General features: G+C 47.2%; 1 protein-coding gene across 1 annotated transcript; it reads right to left on the reverse strand.

Moving 5' to 3' along the window:
• Window positions 1-14021: 14021 nt before the first annotated feature.
• On the reverse strand, window positions 14022-15638 carry JUN (Jun proto-oncogene, AP-1 transcription factor subunit). Its single transcript, XM_062191429.1, has one exon. It carries the CDS (start codon window positions 15424-15426, stop codon window positions 14410-14412), a length of 1017 nt encoding a protein of 338 aa, XP_062047413.1. The 5' UTR covers window positions 15427-15638; the 3' UTR covers window positions 14022-14409.

Below are 15638 nucleotides of genomic sequence, written 5' to 3' on the forward strand. Positions count from 1 at the left end.
GGGCAGTGAGACACGCTGGGGACGTAGCGAGGCCTTTAAGACACAGTTCTCATAAATCAATCCAACATGGATGTGTGTGACAAGTCACAGAGAATCAGTGTATAACGACACAGTGGTGTCACAAAGGAGATGGCTGGTTGTATTTCCCTCCTAGAGAGGCCCCGATTTCCACCTGACATGATTGGAAGAGCTGTTGAACACTGTACTGAGTGTTTTTCCATAAATCAACTCTTCTTCCCTCCTCTACAACCATTGCCTCTATTCCATGGATGAGTAAATGCTTGCTCAGTGAAGGGTAGGGACTTGCCGGGAGTTCTATATCCAGGATTTTCCCTAAGTTCTGCCTAACTCCAGAACTTCAGCTCTTCCCCCAATACACCCAGCCGGTACTCCTGGACATGCAGATGGCTTTGTTCTCGCAACACCAGCCTGCTGGTCTCATGATCCAGCGAGTTCCCTGAGCCAAGGCCTCCCCAACTGCATCGCAGCGTGAGCCTCTTGAATTCCTTGCTAGCTCCCAAAGCCTCCCTACCTGCTGAGCCCCCTTCTTCATTCCTGAAATAGGAGCTGTCTTGTAAACAGCGTCTGGCGCTCGCTTCCTGGCCTCCGGCGGGCGGAGCAAGGACATCCTTAGCGCATATGCTTCCTCATTCTGGAAGAAAAAAAAAAAAAAAAGAAAGAAAAGGTTTATACTAGGTCCCTTCCGAAGGCGGACGCCGCCCAAACTTGGGTCCCAGGCCAATTTGCTGGTTTGGCTGTGCGGCGTCTGCCTTCTGGCGCCATCTACCGGCACTGTTTCCGCGAGAAGCCCCTGCTTGACTGGTGGATTCCTGCCACTGCGGATCGCTTATTTTCCCAGACTGGAGGATGAGCAAGGTGCAAAGATAGGATGGTGCTTCCCAGAGACGAGGGTCCCCTTCCTCGCTTTCCCCCTTCCACCAGTCGTGGCATTCCTTCGTCTTCAACTCCTTCTTCCTTCTAAAAACATTTATTTTGTTATTGTACAGAGATGGGGGCACTGAGCACACAGCCACACACCTGAGCAAACAGAGGGCTGACTGATTTGCTGGTGTAATGAAAAACATTAGTTTTGAGCTCATTACTGTGATTCCACAATGGGCACCAAAGCCCACTTAAGGCCCCCGGAGGAAGTCTTCAAAGGCACTCTGTTCCAGACCTGGGCCTGGCAAGCGTGCTGCCTCTGGAGTTTTTGCACGGGAATAACCTACGTTTAGAGACCCAGACCTGTCAGATCAAAACCAGGCCTGGCCTCCAGACCTTAAAACAAGTCGAAACAGTGAGCCTTACTCATGCATTTTCAAAATCCAGCCTGTGCTCCTTACAAAATGCAACAAAGCTGCTCAGAAGAGCACTGGCTAAAATATTTGATATATTAAGGAGAACCCTGACTCCTTCCAGGTGTCTTCCCGCCTGTTTTAAATACAAACGGCTTGGTGGCTGGTGGGTTTCAGTTATTTTTTCATCTGAAATGGAATTCAAAGCAGCAGGGGCATAGAGCCCAGATATGGACAGGAGAGAAAATAAAAAGGCCTCTGGAGTTTGCCCGTGTTCATCTTCCATATTCAGGAACAGACATTGGCATTTGTTGTAAACCCACTGTGTGCCAAGGTGGCACTCCAGGAGTGTGAATATGCCGGGCTGTTGGAATTTGACATTTCAAACGCTTTTGGGTTTTCTTCTTCCGTGGTGGTGTGGTGTGGTAACTGAGAAGGCAGCCTAGAGTCAGCTCCTCTCCCTGGGTCTCACGTTGTCTGCAGTCGCTCTGAATCCTCATGTCTCCATCTGGGGACAGGCCTGTGATAGACACCTGATAGGCCTCTTGTGAGATTTAAACTAGGTAGTGCAGGAAATGCTTACTACAGGTCTGGGCAGATCCTGCGAGCTTCACAAACAGCTAATGTCACGATCCGTCCCGTACCGTACAGCCAGGCGTTGGTGGAGTTCCTGTTCTAGGAACAGAGTGGTGTGACCTTGAGAAACAGCAAGGCTTCTCTTTGCTCACTGTCATCTCACCTCTCAGGCTGTTGAAGGCTGCAGGGTTAGGTCACTGCATTAGGACACGGTGTATCAAACTGCACACCATCTGGGATCACCTGCGTGTGACCCCGTGGCCCCATCCCTTCCCCTGAGGCTGTGTTGTCACCACATGGGTCTTCTTGCTACTTCTAGCACAGCTTTTTGCTGAAGACAGGGATGCTGTCCCCACCCACCCCTATGGACCTAATTCTTCCAGGTCTCAGCTTCAAGCTCACTTCGTGGAGGGGGCCCTAGCTGACCAGAGTGAGCCAAGCCCCTCCTCCACCACTTACCCATGGCTCTGGTAGTGTGCTCTAATGCCTCCAGTGATACTGCTTGTGTGCCTTCTTCACAGTGTTTTGCAAAGTGCTGGATAAAAGCATTGCAATACTCTGCTTAATGTCTCCACTCCCTACCGGGCAACGAATGGACAGGAACGCCATCCATTTTGTCCGTGAACAGTTGATGCTTGACTGGAAGGTGCTCTGAATCCCATGTACTTTAATCTCTGATGCCCCTCTCGCTAAAACACCAACATCACCACCACATTTTCTTGTCCAACTTACTCATGGCTTCTAAGAAGCAATTCCAAATCACCTCAGTGAGGAGGTTGCTGAGCTCTCCTGGGTGGATTATTGCTCCCAAGAGGCAGTCTACTTACCTCCAGCACAGAAATTAGCACACCTGAGTGCCATCAGCTCTGGACAGTGTCTTATGGAACTTCTCACCACCAGTGGTTAGTGGATGCCTGGCACAGAGGCAGGGGAAGCAGTTTACAAACAGGAGAGGAATGCACAGTTAACACCGTCTTCTGAGAGAGCGGTGTTAACGATGTCCAATATTAGTGTCCTAAAGTGGAAAGATTCCAGGACTATTTTATGCCAGGAATTGGTTACCATGCTCCTCCTAGAAATGTCCTACGCCACACAGTTGACACTCATCAACCAATTCTGGGATTTCATACATGTGGATATTGGGTTGATCATTCAATTCTTATATTTATGTCCAGGTCTCCTTACTAGGAATTTTCAGAGATCTTTCTCTCAGCCTGGTTCCCAGTGTGAAGATCTTTAATTCATTGTGAGGAAAGTCAAAGCAAGAATATTTTATGGTACAGTGGGTTCTGCTTCTTCGATTCAATCATGATAGCTCGCTTGCTCTCTCTCTCTCTCTCTCTCTCATTCCCTCTTCCACTTTTCTACTTCAGCAATGGAGTTGTGGAAATACTGAAGCAGACAGTGCTACTGATGCAGTTGAACCAGCACATGAGTGGAGGAAAATACAGACTGGGAGCAGATGAACTGCTCTCAGCTTTCATCAATTTGGATACATCCACATTTTTATAATAAGCATCATAATAACAATTGATATTAGTAATAACATGTTAACAGAATTGTTACATGGGTTATTGTTGCAGTTGATTTCTCAACAATGTTGCAGTGGATTCTTTCTGAGAGGAGGAGCGTGGTGGGGGCAAGAGGCGCGGAGTCACCACACAGAGCCTGGGAGTCAGGTGAAATCCTGGGCATTTTCCATGAGACAAGTTTGTTCTTGATGATTTATATCTAGTGCCCCAAACTCATTCAAAGAGACCAGAGTAGATCACCAATTCAGACCTAGTTTTGGAAGTGTGGTTGATGCCCCCTACCCTGGTCTGTAAAGTCTGACACTAATAACAATAATAATTCCAAAATGAGTGGGCTCTGGTAGCTGACATTTCCTGTCTGACATTTTTTGAAGGTCTTCTTCTCTTTCATTCTCAGGCTATGTGGTTTGATGGGACCCTACAGCCCAGGTTTCAGAGATGAGCACTTGAGCTAGACTGAAGACCAACCGTATATTCAACCCCACCCCTCAATCATAGCCATTGTTTCAAGGCTATAAGTCCCAGTCAGGGGCCTGGCGTCTGTGGTGTAGCAGCAGGCATCCCATATGGATGCAAGTTCTAGTCCCATCTGCTTCACTTCCGATCCAGCTCTCTGCTGTGGCCTGGGAAAGCAGTAGAAGATGTTCCAAGTTCTTGGGCCCCTACACTCGTGTGGGAGACCTGGAAGAGTCTCCTGGCTTCAGATTGGCCCAGCTCTGGCTGTTGCGGCCATTTGGGGTGTGAACCAACAGATGAAAGACCTCTGTCTCTCTCTCTCTCTCTCTCTCTCTCTCTCTCTCTCTCTCCCTGTTTCTCCCTCTCTTCTCTGTAACTCTACCTCTCAAATAAATAAGTAAATAAATAAATCTTTTTTAAAAAGACCCAATCAGACCAATGAAACTCAACGCTGGGAGGATGTGGGACACTACTGTATCCATCTTACTTACTTTGTCCTCTGCACATGGAGTTGGGAGGTGCTGGACAATGATGCTCTTTCCACAGTGAGCCGAGTGATGGAGAGAAGTGAAAGCCTGATGATGCCATTTGAGCCCTGAATACTGCCTGGTCTAGAGCTGTCTCTACCACTGGATTTTCAATGACAGGATTCAGTGAAATTCGCTTCTGTTCAAACTGAGTTTTCTCTCACTTGCAACCCCTGAATTCTAACCAATACATTTGTGATTTGCCATCACTGGGCTAAGCCTTTTACATATATTAGCTGATTTAATTCTGATAACACCACAATGGGATGAGGTGTTGTTATCTCTGTTCCATAGCTAGTGAAACGAAAGCTTGGAAAAACTAAATATCTTTGCACTCACAGGTAGATGTTGAGATTATATAACAAGTTTAAGCCGCCGTATGCTTTCCCAGGCACAGGAGCCTGGCTGGAGAGTGGTGGCATATTCCTTAGCTTCTCTCAGGGACTTCGTTTGTCTCCTTTTCTCAGCACTCTCAACCCATTCCCTGTCCCCTCCCCACCTTACAGCTTGTCTTCAACACTCCAAGGAGATAAGCAAGCGCTCCCCCAGCAGCAAGCTCAGGGGCCCAGGTTAATTGTTTCTTTGGGAGTCACAGAGGTGGCTAAGACAACTGGCTGTGTGGCCCTTCTGGCCACCTTGTTGTGGCAGCAGTGGCCCTTGTCCTGGGTGCTAGTGATTGCTTCTTGCTTTTCAGACACAGAGCCATTCTCAGAAGCTTCTCTGACAGCACCCAGGACAACCCAGGCTGACAGGCACACTGCTTGGCTAAGGCATTTCAGTGCCTGGGCATTTGTGTGCAGCTGGCTCTGTTTGAAATCCTGCCTCTTTCTGACTTCACTTCCTGAATGTGCTGACAGGCCTCTGAGCCAAGCCAAACAGGTTCACAATGCCGGGCCTGCAGAGTATTCCCCTGCGAGTGCAGCTGGGGAAACAAAACTTTTCTCCAGCCCGCTGAGAGGACCTGCCAGCCCTTATATGACCAAGACGCAGGCCCTGTGAGACTGTGCTGAATCTTAATGGGGAAGGTTTTCATTGCAGTTAGGGTGGAGTGAGTGTGTGCTGGGTGGCTTCCTGATCATTTCTTCTTAAATTAACAAGTCTGCTGTGAAAAATGGCTAGCTGTGGTTTGCCAGCTCTATCCAAGCGTCCTTCGAAAAATTCACAGAAAATGGAATCATAAATGAATTATTTTTGGTGCAGAACTTTTTTTTTGAAATCCATGCATATGAGGACTCTTCAAAAAGTTCATTGAAGATGCACATTATGAAAAAAATTATGCATGGAGAACTTCTTTTAATTCTATCTTTCCACAAACATTTTTGAAGTCCACTCATATAGGTGTTTCACGTAGATGATCCTCCTGATAATATTATGCAGTATCCATGGTTGATCTCATTTAATAAAGGAAGGTTCAAGATCAGCAATATTAAAAGACTTGCTCGACGCTCTCAAGTTATAAGCTGCAGAGGCTGGATTTAACCCAAGTCACTTGAATCTAAAATCTGTGTATCCCTAACTCCTGCCTCAAATATTCATGTGTTCAAGGGATGTTTGCTTTTCATCTTTTTCTTGGAAAGGGCAGAGGCTCCTATGTCTTCCTAGGTCTGTGAAATTTGGCAAGTTAGTTTTCTTCTCTGAATCTTAGTCTCCACATCTACAAAGTGGGATGATAATGGCACCAGTGAGGCGGAGAGGTTGTTAGATTCAAATGAGACAGGAATTTATAGAGCAGCAGTAGACCAAGGTCATAGTGAATAAAGCTAGCTTTTCGGAGTTCAAAGACCTGGATTCATCTCGAGCTTCTACCCATTCCTTATTTCAATGGGCAAACCTCCATTTTCTCATTTGTGAAATGCAGCCCTAACTTTGTAAGTCCTAGCACAGCACCTGCTACATAGTTAGCTTCAGTAAATGGTATTAGTTATGAGCATTATAGAGGTGACATTTTATTTGACTTGTGGCAGACATTGTTGGTTCCTTAGAGATGATACCATACCTACTGTTGATTCTTACTAGGACTGGAATAGTTAAGTAGAGCTACAGTGACAAGCAGCTCTTAGATATCCATGTTCTAAAATAACAAATTCTTGTTTTGTTGTTCAAGCTAACTGTTTATTGAAATAGGAGGGAGTGAGGAGGGGGATCCACATCATTTGGCAATTCCAGATTGATGGACACTTAATTCCTGTGCTGCCACAGTTACCAAGAGAGGGAAAAGGGAACCTGGTGACTCTTACACTTGCTCTCAGGTTTCTGTGTGTATGTGATCTATGTCACTACTGCTTGCATTTCACAGAGACATCTCACCCACCTTTAAGAAGGTAAGAGATAGATGGGGAAGCACAATCTTGGTGTGCCTATTCCTTTGTCAGGGAATGAGTTGAAGTATAAGTTTGTGACCTGCTCCTGGCCAATGGAAGGTGAGGGTAAGCTTGGAGTGGAAGTTGAGGAGGTTCAAGGAAAGGTTTCCTTGATAATAAAAAGAGAAAGATGAGGAGTGGATATTTAGCTTAGCAATTGAAATGCCCATGTCCCTCCCAGAAGTGCCTTGTTTCAATTCCTGGCTCTAGCTTCCTGCTAATGTAGACCTTGGGAAGTAAACAGTGGTGGTTCAAATAATTGAGTTCTTTCCACCCACAGGGGCAACCTGGCTTGAGTTCCCAGTTCCTGGACTCAGTCCCTCATCTGAAGCCTTTGTGGGCATTTGGGGAGTGAACCAGCAGGTGGGAGTGCTCTGTATATCTCAAATAAGTTTTAAAAAATTTAAAAGATAAAAATGAAAGTAAACATGCTTGCATTGCTAGTGATCATTGTGTTTACTTGTGATGCCAGGAACTGCTGCAGGTACCTTGAGTATACACCAGGATCTTTGACACACTGAGAATGGACAAATGAGAAGATGGATTGTACCTGAACTCATGATGGTGTCATGGAACCACTCTATTAGCCCTTCCCAGACCCGTTTCATATCTGGATTTCCAATTTAAATTGTGTCTTCAGTGAGCTACCCCTACAAGCACCGTAACTGGTAGGACAGTCAATTATCTAACATCTCAGGTGCCTGCCCACCTTGTACCAACGTTTGAGACAAGGTTAGGAAAAGTTCCCCCAGTAAGCATGAACCTAGCATGAATCAATACATGTTGGAATAGATTAGCCATCAGCAGGAGTTGACAGCCAGACATCCCTGAGGAGGCTTCTTGGGAAACATCCAAATTCTGTCCAGATAGCCAGGGAGTACCTGTAATCCAGGAATGCAGCAACTTAGTGATCTGCTAACCCAGTTTTGTGAAGCAATAATGAGTCAATCACCAGGCAATGGCTTCAGCGTGTGTATATGAAGGAAGTTTTTCTGGCAAGAAATTGTGAGAACTATTCAACGATGAGCATTCTGTTCCCTCCGGAGAGGGGGGAGTTTGGAGCAGGGCAAGGAGAGTTCATTAGATGCTGCTGCAGCATGGACGAACTATCCCAGGAGACTATCTGATTACCGTTGCTCAGATGCTGTGCACTTCAAAGAAACTTCTGATGGCTAAGTTGACTAACGCTAGTCCTCAGGGTCCCCAGTGCACATGTAGGGATGTGCACAGGGTAGGACCCAAGGTCACCAGGGCACCTGGTTCTTGAAAAAATATAAGAGAAGAATTATGGTTTTCAATAAAACCATAATTGGACTGAATCATGGCCCCATCATTTACTGGGTACACAGCCTCAACAAAGGCACTGACAACACGTAGGGGGGCTCAGCTTCCCTTGCCATGGACCACAGCTACTGTTGGTGAACACATCCAGAACTGCCATGAAAACAAAATGGACCCTACAAGAATATAAATGGACAAGTGCCAATCTGCTTATCACTCTACCCTTTGCTCACTGCACTCCAAGCCTTCTCACAGTTCCTAGGGAACACAGAAGCCTAGCCTTAGCTTCCCCTCTTGCTGCTTTTCCACATTTTTCTTAAGATTTCTCACCCATCCTCTGCTGCTCCCCTCCTGGTGGACACGTAAGCATCTACGAATTCTCAGCTCAAGTGTGTCTCCACAAAGGACTTCTTTGTCTCAACCCCAATCTAGATTTTTTTTTTTGTCTCTTTCATAGTGTCCAGGTCTTCTTCATTGAAAATCTCAAAGTGTACCATCATACATTGTTTTATGTGTTTATTTGTTGTCTCTCTTACCAGAGTGTAAACTCCATGAGGGGATGCTCCTGTTGATTTTATCCTCCACTGTGTTTTTAGTGCTTGGCACAAAATTGGCTTTTGGTGTTAATTTTTTTAAGAAAATGAGTGCTATGTGAATGTAAGGTGTGTTATTCAATTCTCCCAGTGTGAAAAAACATAAAACATTGGCCTCTTTGCACATGAAAGAGTTTGTTCAGTTTGGGCCAATTCATCCTACTGAACTTAATCACCTTGGGTGACCAGATAAATCAGGTCTGAGTTTTGCAGCCAAGAGGGCCAGCTCTGTACTGTCACCCTGGGAGGTCTGGTGGAGAGGGGCACAGGTCCATTTCTTCCACATATGTTTATTTGAGCTTCTTGACACGGGGTGGGAAGACTCTGGGCCATTTGGTAAGATAATTTTCCTTTCAGATCCCCATTTGACACAGTGGACAGGAAAACTTAAGTATGGGACAAGTGACTTAGGTTAAAAAGTGAACTTCCTGTTTGGGTCAAACTTGTCAGAAAGTTGCCTAAGAAGAAATGTGGCACAATATAGCTTGGACCAAGCTGTCTTTTTCCATTTCTCCCCTAACTCCAGAACTACTTTAAAAACCACAGGCACTTGTATGATACTAAAAAACCTCTCTTTTTTTAAAAAAATTATTTATTTATTTGAAAGTCAGAATTACACAGAGAGAGGAGAGGCAGATAGAGAGAGAGAGGTCTTCCATCCGATGGTTCACTCCCCAGTTGGCCACACCAGCCAGAGCTGCACTGTTCTGAAGCCAGGAGCCAGGAGATTCTTCTGGGTCTTCCATGCAGGTGCAGGGGGCCCAAGGACTTGGGCCATCTTCTACTGCTTTCCCAGGCCATAGCAGAGAGCTGGATTGGAAGTGGAGCAGCCAGAACTTGAACCAGTGCCCGTATGGGATTAACCCGCTGCGCCACAGCGCCGACTCCAAAAAAACCTCTTTTTGATATTACTCCTTTTACCTCGGCTTCTTCATACCAGTCCCTCATCAAAACCACTGCCAGCATGAATCTTTCTTGAGAATGTCCACATCCTCACTCTGTTTCAAATGCTTCTATGATCTTCCACGACCTATGGAATAATAAGGAATAGATAACTCGGCATCATTTGAGCCTCAAACGTCCTTGCTTCATCTCTCTTCACTTTTCTTCTCGAGCCTTCCTTCCCAACCTCTCCAAGGAGCTCCCATGTCCCTAAACACCCATGTTGTTCTCATGTGTCTACGCCTTAGCATACAAATGCCCTCTCCAACATTTTTTTCCCGATGAGTCCCACTGAGTCATCCCAAATATCACCTTTCCCACAAAGTCTTTCCTAATAATATCCCATCTGGCATTTGTATCTTATAGTATGCATGTTGTGTCATTACAACAGTTTATACTTCATGCCCACCACCCTCCCTTTAAGAATTGCAAACGACTTGAGGGTAGGGGTTACATTTTGCTCATAGCTACAGCGTAGCATAGGGCCTCAAAGAGATTCAAGCCCAGCGGAATGCCCCTTTTTAGGCTACCCAAAATCCAAAATCAAATAATGAAGTCTGGTTTCCAGAGTCAGGAAGAGCTAATTTCCCTCTGGGGCCATGCTAGTTTTTAACCCTCATTGCTTCTTCCCTGAGATGTCACTTGACTCATGTAGAAGTGGGTTGTGGGAGCAAGGAGCAGAGTAGGTTAGAAGCCATTTTTTTTCTTGGTTCAACCAATGTACTTCTTCTCTAACAATAAAATGACATGAGGAATCACATGGATCAGCATGATTTCTGTCACAGGCAAGCAAACATTGGGCACCAACTTTCGACCCCTGAAGTACATCTAACTTTACAAACAGAAAGTTCCTTCTGTCGTTACCAACGAAGCTGGTTGTTTTTAATAAAGCCACATCTGGAACTATTTTTTGTGCCTGCCTAATGATACACATATTACCCGTCCCAGTGTCTACTTCCAAACCTAATGTTTCAGGCAGACTCCACTTACTTAAGAAGATGCCCACTTTCATTAGTGGACGTGGGAAGAAACACTCTGTGTGGCTAGAAGTATGAATATGTGAACAGCTTAATTATTTTAAGAGCAGTCATTGACAACAGACTTTGAAACTTGGTGATTGGCCAGCACTGACTTTTCTGGGGGAGGTCTTCTACCTCTGGAGCCCTGTATCTGGAAATGAATGAAGTGTTATTCACTAGGAGAAATTAAGATCTGGAATTATTAGGGCTGTTGCTGTGGTGTACTGGGTAAAGCCACTGCCTGCAGTGCTGGCATCCCATATGGGAGCCTGTTTGAGTCCCAGCTGCTCCACTTCTAATCCAGCTCTCTGCTATGGCCTCGGGAAGCAGTGGAAGATGGCCCCTGCATCCATGTGGGAGACTTAGAAGAAGCTCCAGGCTCCTGGCTTCGGATTGGTGCAGTTCCAGCCGTTGTGGCCATCTGGGGAGTGAACCAGTGGATGGAAGATTCCACCCCCCCCTCCTCCACCTCTGCCTCTCTGTAACTCTGCCTTTCAAACAAATAAATAATTTTTTTTAAAAAAAGATTTTGAATTATGATGGAGGGGAGTTTAATCCCCTTGTTCATTCTGTCATCAGACATTTAATCTGTGAACACTTACATGTGGCAGGCACCGTACTGGGAGTCCAGGGCTCCATGCAGACTAGGATAAGGTATTGTCAGGAGACAAAGGTTTACAATGATAATACATGTTGGCAAGTGCTGCATACATTTTGGTGAAATGTCATGATGCTCAGTGGGGAACAGTTCATTCCACCTGAAGGTGGAATTAGAAAGGATGGTTTCACATACAACCCTTGAAGAATGTGTGGGATTCCTCAGTTGACCCAGAAGGAGACAGAGTCCAGGCAAGAGGGATGGGCAAGAATGCAAGAAGCAGTGAGCAGTAAAGGGGAAAGGGGTGCAGACTCTTAAAAAGATCCATTTCTGAAAGTGGGTAGGTAGCCATTCTGTTTATGATTTGCTAACTTTTTTCGAAGCACAAGATTCTGGGAGGGCAGCATGAAAGCTAATGATCTCTCCTCCCCCAGGGCAGTGTTTGTCCTACACACACACACACACACAGTTTTGTAGGCATGTTCACTGATTCATGATCAATGTCTCAATGGACACAAAAAATTAAGAATCCATTATTAAATTATTGTATATATAATTATGTCTGATATAACAACAACTTGAGAGTTACTGACTTCTTGTACCTCTAGCTTCATCCTCTCCAACTATTAGTGTTATCCTAGGAACAACTCATGGAAGGCCCCCTAAAAAATAAAGAGTTGAGTGTAAGTAATTAGCTGATTTTCTGCCTCCAAAATTGTGAGTGGTTGTTGGTAAATGTCTTCTGACACAATTATTTTTCCTCCCCTTTTGGTGAGAGTTTCAGGGATATACATTCAGCATGTTAGTTAGATGCAACAATCAAGACTAGGCATAAGCCTGGGACTTTTTCTTTTCTTAAACCCAAGTCTAAAGCAAACTGGGGAGTGGTGTGGCTTTTCCGTGCTGCACTGCTGTCTGGGCTTAGTCTACCTTTGCAGGTAATTAATTCCCCAGCCTGCTTATTTTTTCTAGTTGGCTCTTGTTTGGCTTCCACAGAGCCCCACCCCAAAGTGCTTTATTGTCCCTCTGCTGACTATTCCTACATATGGTCAAAATCAACTCACCTTCCGGGTTGCTGACATCGGCAAATTCACTGTTTGGCAAACCGGGCTCTGCTCCCAGTAACCCTTTGTTCAAGAAGTGTTATTACAACGGAGTGTATCTGATAGCTAACAAGCCTGTCCAATCTCTTCCACTCTGAGATACGCTCCTAAAGAGAAACTCTTTGTGTATTTGGATTTACAGCCAGAGGCAGGATATTAGCACTCCCAGACCTGTTGGGTACTAGAGCACCGCTAATGAGCAAACAGCCCTGCCTCAATTAGTGGTTTGTGAAATATTCCTGGATATCAAATTGCTTCTGCTGCTTGATAATCACACTGGCTCTTGGGAAGAAAAGCAACCAAGCAAAAATTGTTCCCTTGTTGAGTAGTGCCTTGTTGATCTTCGCGACAGAATTTAAGTCTGCCCCTTCCCCAGAGCTGTTTGATCTTCCGAAGTAATCATGTGCTGCTGCTCACGTTTTCTCTTGTGAATCTTTTCCATATTTAGATAAGCATCTTTAAGACTGACTCTATAATAATCCTCTAGACAAGATTGATTATTTTACAAACAAGGAATCAACTACAGACAGGGATCCCAAGTGGTAAACTGCTATACTGCTAATTTCCTTGGGCAGAGGTGTTTATTTGGGGGTAGGGGGAAGGAAAGTGAGAGAAAGAGAGAGAGAGAGAGAAAGCGAGCACGTTAATGAAATTTGGAGAATGTTTCATCCAGATAACTTCTGGTTTGATTCTAAATTCTTTGCTTCTTCGTTACCAAGTAACTTCAGAATAAAGTAATGTTAACCCCAGCAACTGAAAAGAAAAAGCTTCAGTATTCAGCTTGGGGGGAAAAAAAAAAGTAGTAATGGGAAAGGAATTCAAAATCTGTTATTGGTATTTGAATACATTTATTGTGACAAGAATCTGTTATGAATATTCATGAGCAAAGGCCATCTTTTTAATCTTAGAATTGTTAAAGTGAAGATTCCAAAGTGGAAGGATACATCTTTTCTAAGATCTGCCCCGGGTTCCTGCTTTGAGAATAAGCATGTACTGTTAAATTTCGACCAACATTACAAACGGTCCCAGCACCTGCCACTTGATGGAATCCCAAACTTTGAGGTGTCTGACTTGCCAGTGGGTTGCCCCTCTGCACCAAAACCCCCTTTCCTCCAGTCCCCAGGACCTACCCTCTCCCACCCCCCACTACCCTCTGGTGATCAACTGGGAAGTCTGAGACCTGGTAACAAACCAGGGCCACTTATTTCTAAAGTTCAGTAGAGAATCCAGGAGTTTGTACTGCTTGAAAGCAAGAAGTACTGAGCGATCCTGATGGACACTCAAACTCTCTTGATTGCACCCAGATACCTAGCATCTATAGATAATGCAGAAAAAAGGTTGGGGGGGATTACTTTTCAATATTTTATTGTATTTTCTTAAATATCCTTTCTGGAATTTTCAGAAACAAAACATAAAAAAATTATATACTTTATTACAAATGGTAAACTCAGAGTGCTCCAAATCTCTTATTTACAAACAACACTGGGCAGGACACCCAAACGAACAAACATGAAATAACTTACAAAGGCATGAAGCTGTTTATTGACAGTAATCAGCTTTCATCAAATTAAAAAATAGATATCTGTACATACACGGTTAACGAAGGCAGGCCAGAAAGAGTGTATCTGCAGGCTCAGCCTGGCCCTCCCCGGCTCCCTCCCCGCCCCCCGCCGCCCCTCCCCAGCCCTCCCCGTCGGGTTCTTAAGGAGTACTACAGAAGCGATCTACAGTCTCTATGGCAGTTTGTCACCCCGCCCCTCCCCCCCCTTTAATACTGAATGAGATCGAATGTTAGGTCCATGCAGTTCTTGGTCAATGTTAAAGAAAAGTCTACCGTCGTGATGGCGCGGGGACAGCCCGTCCGCCGAGCGGGGCCGCCCGCAGGCGGCCGCTCCCTGGCTCCGCGCCAAGGGGAGCGCGCGCCAAGTCCTTCCCACTCGTGCACACTGGGGGCGCCGTCAGGACGCAACCCAGCCCGGCTTGGATACCCTTGGCCTTTAGTCCTCGGACGCGTCTTTTTTATTTTTATTTTTCTCGCTGTCGCAACCGGTCAAGTTCGCAAGACTGTCTCTCTGTTGGTTTTGTTTTCTTTTTCTTCGTCGCCCCTCAGCCCTCGACAGTCTGTCCTCAGAACGTTTGCAACTGCTGCGTTAGCATGAGTTGGCACCCGCTGTTCACGTGGTTCATGACTTTCTGTTTCAGCTGTGCCACCTGTTCCCTGAGCATGTTGGCCGTGGACGCCAGCTCCGAGTTCTGCGCTTTCAAGGTTTTCACTTTTTCCTCCAGCCGGGCGATCCTCTCCAGCTTCCTTTTCCGGCACTTGGAGGCGGCGATGCGGTTCCTCATGCGCTTCCTCTCCGCCTTGATCCGCTCCTGGGACTCCATGTCGATGGGGGACAGGGGCGGCGTCTCGCCGGGCATCTCGGGCACGGTCTGCGGCTCCTCCTTGAGCGCCTGCAGCCGCGGGTGCTGCACGGGGATCTGCTGGGGCAGGTGGTGCGGCGGCTGCGGCTGCGGCGGCGGCGGCGGCTGCTGCTGCTGGGGCTGCGCGGGAAAGGCCAGGCCGGCCGCGCCGTAGGAGGGCGCCCCGCCGCCGCTGCTCAGCGCGCTCGGGTTGAAGTTGCTGAGGTTGGCGTAGACCGGCGGCTCGCTGTGCAGGCCGGCGCTGAAGCCGCCGCTGCCGCCGCCGCCCGCCACCGAGGCCACGGCCGGAGCCACCATGCCCGCCCCGCTGACCGGCTGCGCCGCGGACGTGACGCTGGGCAGCGTGTTCTGGCTGTGCAGCTCGGCCAGGGCGCGCACGAAGCCCTCGGCGAAGCCCTCCTGCTCGTCGGTCACGTTCTTGGGGCACAGGAACTGGGTGGGCGTCGGCGTGGTGGTGATGTGCCCGTTGCTGGACTGGATGATGAGGCGCTCCAGCTCGGGCGACGCCAGCTTGAGCAGCCCCACGTCGGGAGAGGTGAGGAGGTCCGAGTTCTTGGCGCGGAGGTGCGGCTTCAGGCTGCCCACCGGGTCGGCCAGGTTCAGGGTCATGCTCTGTTTCAGGATCTTGGGGTTACTGTAGCCGTAGGCGCCGCTCTCGGTCTGCAGGAACGAGGCGTTGAGGGCATCGTCGTAGAAGGTCGTTTCCATCTTTGCACTCATAGAACAGTCCGTCACTTCACGTGGGCTTACTTTGGGCTGCGCGCACAAGTTTCGGGGCCGCGACAGCGCGCTGGCGGGCGGGGAGCACCCCGCGCCTCCCCGGGCCTCTGGCAAAGGAAAAGTTTCGGAGCGCGCGCGCGCACCCGCAGGCTGTCTTCCCCGTGGGCGCCCCGCTCACCGGCCCCCGCTCCCGGGAGCGGCGGGGTTCAGAC

Source organism: Lepus europaeus, chromosome 5 (assembly GCF_033115175.1).
Source record: "Lepus europaeus isolate LE1 chromosome 5, mLepTim1.pri, whole genome shotgun sequence".
Lineage (NCBI taxonomy): Eukaryota > Metazoa > Chordata > Mammalia > Lagomorpha > Leporidae > Lepus > Lepus europaeus.

Coding starts and splice junctions, on each gene's coding strand:
- JUN (XM_062191429.1), bottom strand. CDS start 15,426: ATGAGTGCAAAGATGGAAACGACCTTCTACGACGATGCCCTCAACGCC.